Source organism: Elephantulus edwardii, unplaced genomic scaffold (genome assembly GCF_000299155.1).
Source record: "Elephantulus edwardii isolate Elephantulus edwardi_28Jun2011 unplaced genomic scaffold, EleEdw1.0 scaffold00283, whole genome shotgun sequence".
Classification (NCBI taxonomy): domain Eukaryota; kingdom Metazoa; phylum Chordata; class Mammalia; order Macroscelidea; family Macroscelididae; genus Elephantulus; species Elephantulus edwardii.
The window spans coordinates 2,963,593-2,971,332 of NW_006400033.1; the positions used below are offsets into that span (position 1 = coordinate 2,963,593).

A 7,740-nucleotide genomic window follows, 5' to 3' on the forward strand; every position below is an offset into this window, starting at 1 on the left:
AATTATTAGTAATCAAGAGAAATAATGAGGGAGATCCCAAGAAAACACAAAGCCTGGTCGAAACCACTGGAAGAGAAAAATAGAAGAGTTGGGGTTTTTAAAAATTTTATTTTATGGTTATTTTTTGCGTGTGTAACGTCAAATCTCTTCCAGTCAGTTGGCCAAGTGGTTATTCTCTATATTTCTTGGCACAACTTGGTGAGCACATCCAGGGCAACATCTGTTATCTGGAATACTTCAATTGGTATACCATCTATTCCTGGGGCCTTATTTTTTGCTATTTCCTTCAAAGCAGCTTGAACTTCTTCCTTCATCACCATAGGCTCTTGCTCATATGTTATTTCTTTAAATTCCTCTGTATCTGCCAATTCCTTTCTATATAGTGACTCAGTATATTCCTTCCATCTTCTTTTAATATTTCCTGGATCATTTAATACTCTGCCCAAAGCATCCTTGATTACAGCAACTCTAGGTTTGAATTTGTTCTTCAGTTCCTTGAACTTAAGAAATGCTGAGTGAGTTCGGCCCTTTTGATTTTCTGACTCTAGCTCCTCACACATTTCGTTGTAGTATTTTGCTTTGTCATTCCGAGCAGCCTTTTGGAATCTTCTGTTCAGCTCTTTAGTATCTTGAATTCTTCCTTGTGCTTTGGTTTCTCTATGCTCCAGTGCAATCTTCAGAGTCTCTTCTGACATCCATTTTGGTCTTTTGTTCAGCTTCTGTCTTTGTAATGACCGCCTGCACTCTTCCTGGATGAAGGTGACCCAGCTGAGTGTGGAAACTACAGAACAGTGTCACTGATTTCACATGCAAGCAAGATTCTACTGAAGATTATCCAAAAACGATTAGAACAGCACATCAGCAGAGAACTGCCGGAAGTCCAGGCTGGGTTTAGAAGGGGTCGTGGTACTAGGGATATTGTTGCTGATGTTAGATGGATCTTGGCTGAAAGCAGAGAATACCAGAAGAATGTCTATCTGTGTTTCATTGATTATGCAAAGGCATTTGACTGTGTGGATCATAACAAACTGTGGCTGACTCTGAGAAGAATGGGAATCCCAGAATATTTAATTGTGCTAATGCGAAACCTATACTTGGACCAAGAGGCAGTAGTCAGAACAGAGCAGGGTAACACTGCATGGTTCAAAATTGGGAAGGGTGTGTGCCAGGGATGCATCCTGTCTCCATACCTTTTCAACATGTATGCAGAGCAGATTATCCGAGAGGCTGGGCTCTATGAGGAGAATTGTGGCATCAGGACTGGTGGAAGATCTATTAACAATCTGCATTATGCAGATGACACAACCCTGCTTGCTGAAACTGAGGAGAACCCTTTGCACTTGCTGCGAAGGGTCAAGGACTGCAGCCTTCAGTATGGACTGAGGCTCAGTGTCAAGAAGACAAAGATTCTCAACACTGGACCAATTGGCAGCGTCAAGATGGATGACGAAGAGATTGAGATTGTTCACAGCTTCAGTTTGCTCGGCTCCACAGTCAACACTCTTGGCACCAGCAGTCAGGGAATCAAAAAGCATATCGCGATGGGAAAGTCTGCTGTTAGGGACCTCTCTAAAGTACTCAGGAGCAACAGTGTCTCCAGTGTCTCTCTGGAGACTAAGGTGCACCTGATACAGGCCATGGTATTTGCAATCGCTTGTTACGCATCAGAGAGTTGGACAATGACTAGGGAGGACAGAAGGAGAGTGGATGCTTTTGAGCTGTGGTGCTGGAGAAGAGTACTGAATGTACCATGGACTGCCAGGAAAACAAACAGATTCACCTTGGAGAGGATTAAACCTTGGAGGCAAGGATTCTGGGGCTTCGTCTGACATACTTTGGACATGTTGCCAGGAGGGACGGGTCCTTGGAGAGGGACATCATGCTTGGGAGGGTGGAGGGAAGGCCCTCTATGAGATGGATTGACTCGATGACTGGAGAAATCGGGATGGGTGTGTCAGAGGCAGTGCGGTTGGCGCAGTATAGAGCAGGGTTTAGGGCTGTTGTGCATAGGGTCACTTTGAGTCGCGAACGACTCGACGGCACATAACAACAACAACAACGTCAAATTGGATCTGACTGGTACAGGAGGAGATTTCCCCTCCTTCTCTAGCACAGCATCTGGTGGATTCAAACCGTGGACCTCTGGGATTGCAGTGCAGCTTCTTGCCAAGTATAATAGAGCAGTTTTATGTTGGCTTCTCAGTGATTCAGATAATTCACCGAGCCAATTATAAATAAGTTGACTCTGTGTTTTAAATAAAGGAAAACCAAGGTGGATTTTGGAACTTAGGTAGCGGAGGCAGAACACAAACAGGCAGAGAGTGAAGGTGTTCAGAGTTGATGATGATGAAGGAAAGTCTTCGTTTTCCAGCAGGATGATACCCAGAAACCTAATCCTAGAAAGAATATTAATAAGAGAATCACCTTTAAAGAGAAAGCCAATAAATTACACTGTCCAAGTGGAGTTTTATTACATACACTGTTTTTGTTTTTCATGGTTTAAGGAATTTTTATTAAAGCAAGAATTTTATAATCCAAATTACTCATGTGTGCTGTTTCAGTGATTTGTTACCTTAATAAATAACTTTCATGGGGAACTAAAATGTGCTAATTCTTACCCAGAATATTTTTTCTTTTCCGTTCCAGTTTTGACTCAATAATTTCTTGTGTCCTTGCAGATGAAGTTTGAGCAGAAAAATTTAGATAAACAGGAACGTAGCCAGCTGATTCTTGAATTTTATTTAGCAATCCTTTAGCAATAACAGACTTTAAATTTAAAGAAACAGTTTATTTGAAAGCTGATGTAATATTTTCCAATTGTCTACATTAGCAATAATCTAATATGATGAGAATAAACAACAACAAAAGGTAGGAAGAGGGAGCTATACTCTAAAGTCTGTTTATCTCTAACCGAAGACACCAGTGAGTCATAGTCAAGATAGCCAGACAAATATTCTAACTGATTATTTCAATCAAAAGCATCCTTCTATTTTTATATCCAAAACAGTTTTGACTACTGTACAAGCCAATTTAATAGCAAGAATCCTTTTTTGAAATACTGGACGCTGGAGGTGTTGCATCCTGCTTATGTGGAATCCCCCAAGCTTTTGACTGTTGTGGAGACAAGTTAAGCAGCCAGTCAAGTGACACTGTGGTTGTGGGTAAACAGGTGGAAGAGACGGATTGATACTAATCCCCATTCTAACACAGTGAGCAGCCCCAGAAATTCCAAGGGGTGCAATTCCATGGCACCAAAACATGAATGATGCCCCATAGGATCATCTAGTTTGTATAATAGCAGCATCAAGAATTTATTCAGAAAATGGCCAACTTGGAGACAATTCACATATTCATAGAAGTCCACATGTTGCTGTTTGCTTTCAAGTTGGTATTTTGCTATTTAGTTATCTTGCTGCTGTTAGCCAACACTCCAGCAGGTTTTCAGAGGCAATAAATTGCACAGGAGATTTGCCATCCTCCCACAGAACAGCTGGTGGATTTGAACCACATACCTTTGGGCTTGTAGCACAGCAAGGCTAACCAGTATACCACTAGGTCACTAGAGCTCCCTAGGGCCCACATAGATTCAGGAATACATCCTCCCACAACAAACAATGTGCAACACCATTCCCCCTGAGGAAGAATGTATGATTCCTGTTGCTTCCAATTCTAAGTCAGCATACTCTCAGCTTTCTGCTTTAGACATTCTTGTCTGAGGGGGGCTTCCTACCTTGCCGACTCCAGTCACTCCAGTAAACAATACAGACTGCCTGACGGCCAGGAGCTTTTCCATCAGATAGCCAAAGCGCACTGTGTCAGCTGTGGGGACAAGCATTTCAAAGAATGGGACATCTCGACTGTACTTGAAGGAGGGGATGATTCGCTCCCAGGGATCCAGCCGTCTATTTTCAAAGTCGATGTGAACACTCCACAGATCGCCAGAACTGGGAAGCTAAAGTGTGAGATTAAACACCACCTTCAACAGGGTGAACTCATGACAATAGAGATAATTACACAGAAACAAGTCAAGTCAGCAAACATGGGAGCATTTATTGTGTTTATTATGTGCTGTTGAGTCGCTTGTGACCCATAGCGACCCTATGTACAACAGCTCTGAACCCTGCTCTATCCTGAGTCAACCTTACTGTCTCTAACATACCTACCCCCATTACTCCAGTCACTAATTCTTTTATTCTTTTTTTTTAAGGAAAAAAGGTCATTATTGAGGCTGCAGACTCTTAATACTTGAAGCATAGGCTTGTGGTAGCAAGCATGAGAAAATTCAATATACTGATTATACCATTGTTGTGTGTGATTTTTTTTTTTTAGTGAATTCTGACTCCTAGTGAATTTATAGGATGGAATAGAAGTGCCTCTGAGGGATTCCTAGGCTGTAGTCTTTCTGGTTGTCAACAATAATAACAACAACAACAGTCTCTCATCTTTCCCCAAAGAAAAGCCGGCGGGCTCCTACCACCAGCCTTTTAACTAGCAGCAGAGCAGGTAACCACTGTACTATAAAATTGACTATGATCATATCACTGAAGCGCAATTCAAAATTGTAGAGTTTCAGCTTCACATCTACCACTGTGCTTAGGACTGGGGCACAGTGCTGAGTGAGACCTAACCTTTCCTTCCAGGACTGTGCCCTCCGTCTGTGGGAAGATAAACAGGGCAGTCAGCGCGGGTGGGAATAAAAGGTCCTGTGTCCTGGAGAAGGTGCAGCCAGAGTGCTCCTTGGAGGCAAAGATCACAGAGCTTCGTCTCATAAATTTTGGGCATGTTGCTAGGAGAGGCTATTCCTTGCAGAGGGATATCACGCTTGGAAAGGTGGAGGGCCAGTGACAGGGAGGAAGACCCTCAATGAGATGGATTGACACAGTAATTGCAGCAATGGGCTCAAGTGTGTCAGAGATGATGAGGATGACACAGTACAGGATAGAGTTCCAGTCTGCTATTCGCAGGCTCACTGTGTGTCATACTCGCCCCGACAGTGACACCTAAAGGCAACAATGAATGAAGAGCATTTTCACAAAGGAGGATGGCTCCTTTCCTCCTGCCCCCCCCCCCCCCGGGAGGTGACAGTGATGGCTGGAGGTTCAGGAAGGCTTCCAGCGTTCAGTGAAGCTACAGCTCAGACTTGCCCTTTGACAAGCAGGAATAAGAAAGGTGAAGAAGAGATGGGATGGAGATGAGGATGGAGAAAGAGTGAAAGTTCAGGCTGAGAACACAGGTTAGGAAGATGGAGCTGTGGGACTACCGTGCATGCAAGTACCAGATCACTTTCCTGTGGCCCTGTGGGGGTCTGTTTTAGATGTCCAGCTGTTATCCATGTAGACCCTCTTGACCAATTAGGATGATTCAGAAAGGTTGCATAGATATGAGAAGGTCCTGAGGGTGGCAGAGCATGTTATGGGCAGCACTGCCAGTGCCATAGCAACATATAGGCCACTGCAGGACAACACACTCACTGCTGGGCAGTGGATGGCAACACTGGATGCTAAAGGAAAATACCCTGTCTTGGGCAAGGGAGTTTAGGCCTGAAAGGTTCCTATACTTTTAGAAGACTACTTTCATCTTTTGCAAATAATCAGTAATTTGTGGACATACACTTAGAAGCTCTGTAAGTATTCTGTTCATCATGTAAAATTCCTTCACTAGTTTGTGCATCCATGCATCTATCCTGTCTAAATCAACTATCACTATAATGGTTGTAAAATGATGACTTTGTAACTCCATCATTCCTTCTGCATAGATTAGTTTCCATTCCTCTATGAAATAGTATTTCTTTCTCCACAATGTATGTCTGTACATAACTGTTTTTGCTATTGAATGCTGTCGAATTGAAACGGACTCACAGCTGAGCCCCATCTCTCTCCCCTGGAGCAGCTGGTAGATTCAAACAGTTTGCCTTTGGGATTGCATCATAGCTCCTTACACTTGGGCTACCAGAGTTCCCTAGAGAAAGTACATTTTTATTATAAGTATAGATTTATAGTTTTCTTATTTTAAAAAAATCTCCAGTGGCATAGCCCACATAATCCATAAAGAGTTGTACCTCTGACCCAAAGGTGGCTCCTCTTTGGCAGTTCAAATCCACTAGTGGCTCCAAAGAAGAAAGATGTGTGATCTCCTCCTGAGCAGGTTATAGCCCCTGAAAACCTACTATGGGACCAGCTATGAGTCAATTCCAACTCAGCAGCAATGGCTATGAATTCCAGGAAGTCTAGACTTGCTAATTATTTACAGCATGACAAAGAAATCTAACTAGAATTTAATAGTCTGTGGCATATCAGAGCATATTTATGTACATTGTTTACACCTTAATCTGTTCTTATGACTAGAAAAATATTATTTTTTTCTAAGCATAATAAGTGCTATCTAAGGTATGTGGTTTGAAACCACCAGCTGCTCCTTGGGAGAAAGATGAGCAATCTCCTGCCATGTAATTACTGCCTCTGAAAGGCAGGTCAGATATGGGTTGGCTCCAACTCGATGGCATACAAGAACAACAAGGTTGAAAAAGTAGAAAATGAAAAAAAATACTTTTAGTCAAGAATATACATATCTAGAGTAGAAATGAGATTCTTAAAGGTTTGATCTTAATATTGAACTTCAACGATTTGGAATAATCACTCCAACATTGGACTTATTTGACTCTTACCCTGGCATCAGGATTGTCATCAAACTGTGTCCGAATAAATGTATCAAAAGCATCCCAGTGGTTTTCAGTTAAGTTTCCGCCCACAGACCATAAATAACAGAATACAAAAGTTTGACATACAACAGTGTTCAGTTTTGTTTGTTCCTGAAAGAATAAACTGTTTTAGTACTTTATATTTAACTATAAGAAAAATCCTAAATTGTGTTGTCCAAAGAATTTCCCCTCCCTCTCTTTTAGATGCATCCTTAAAGGTGTGAATTTCTGATTTCCCGTGGGATGGTCCAAAGAACAATGTTTGCTTTCAGAAGTATGTCTTTGAACATCCTGGTGATAAAATGAATGGCAAAGAGTATACAGAGAAAACCCCAAGGTTGCCTTACAACTGTCTATTAGAACTGTTTGGTGCCACATGCGGATATTTAAACAGTTGCTAGATACACATATACTGGAATAAGAGACTGAACGAATTCAAACACTGAACAGACCAGTAAACTAAAAGGTCCCTAACATTCCTTCCAACTTCTGAGTTTCTATGTATCTAATCGAATCACAGTTACCAGTACCCTGAAAATTCACCTTAAAACATATCAGAGCTGTTTGCCAACTACCCATTTTCCCCAGCTTCATGGCAGTAACAAAACCTTCCATACCATTGCCAAGTTAATTCCATCTTTTCCAAACATCAAGGACTCCAATAGACAACAGAGGGTAGTAACTTTGCTGATGTTCACTTGTGGAATTGCTTGGGTACACTTTTTATTGATAAAATATAAACCATCTTCCACATAGCGCTGGAAAAGGTTCAATATATATTCCTGGGTTTCTTCATTCAGCTGAGGAAAAGGAGACAGATGTGTTAGCAAGGCTGCAGGAAATGTCGAATTGAGTTTACAAATCTGTTGATTACAGTATTGTTGTTGTTATGTGCCGTCGAGTCGTTTCTGACTCATAGCGACCCTATGCACAACAGCCCTAAACCCTGCTCTATGCTGCGCCAACCGCACCGCCTCTGACACACCCATCCCTATTACCCCAGTCACTGAATCAATCCATCTCATAGAGGGTCTTCCCCTCCT

The 7,740-nt window shown here is 42.0% G+C and overlaps 1 protein-coding gene across 1 annotated transcript in view; it reads right to left on the bottom strand.

Annotated features, from left to right (window-relative positions):
• The window catches only part of DNAH6 (dynein, axonemal, heavy chain 6), a 383,600-nt gene that overhangs the window by 189,995 nt on the left and 185,865 nt on the right, over nucleotides 1–7,740 (bottom strand). Inside the window, exons 35-38 of the mRNA XM_006900399.1 lie at nucleotides 7,315–7,497; nucleotides 6,665–6,808; nucleotides 3,731–3,952; nucleotides 2,619–2,766 (exon numbers count right to left, since the gene is read on the bottom strand). Coding sequence (XP_006900461.1) covers nucleotides 2,619–2,766; nucleotides 3,731–3,952; nucleotides 6,665–6,808; nucleotides 7,315–7,497 — 697 coding nt within the window. The remainder of the gene's footprint in view (nucleotides 1–2,618; nucleotides 2,767–3,730; nucleotides 3,953–6,664; nucleotides 6,809–7,314; nucleotides 7,498–7,740) is intronic.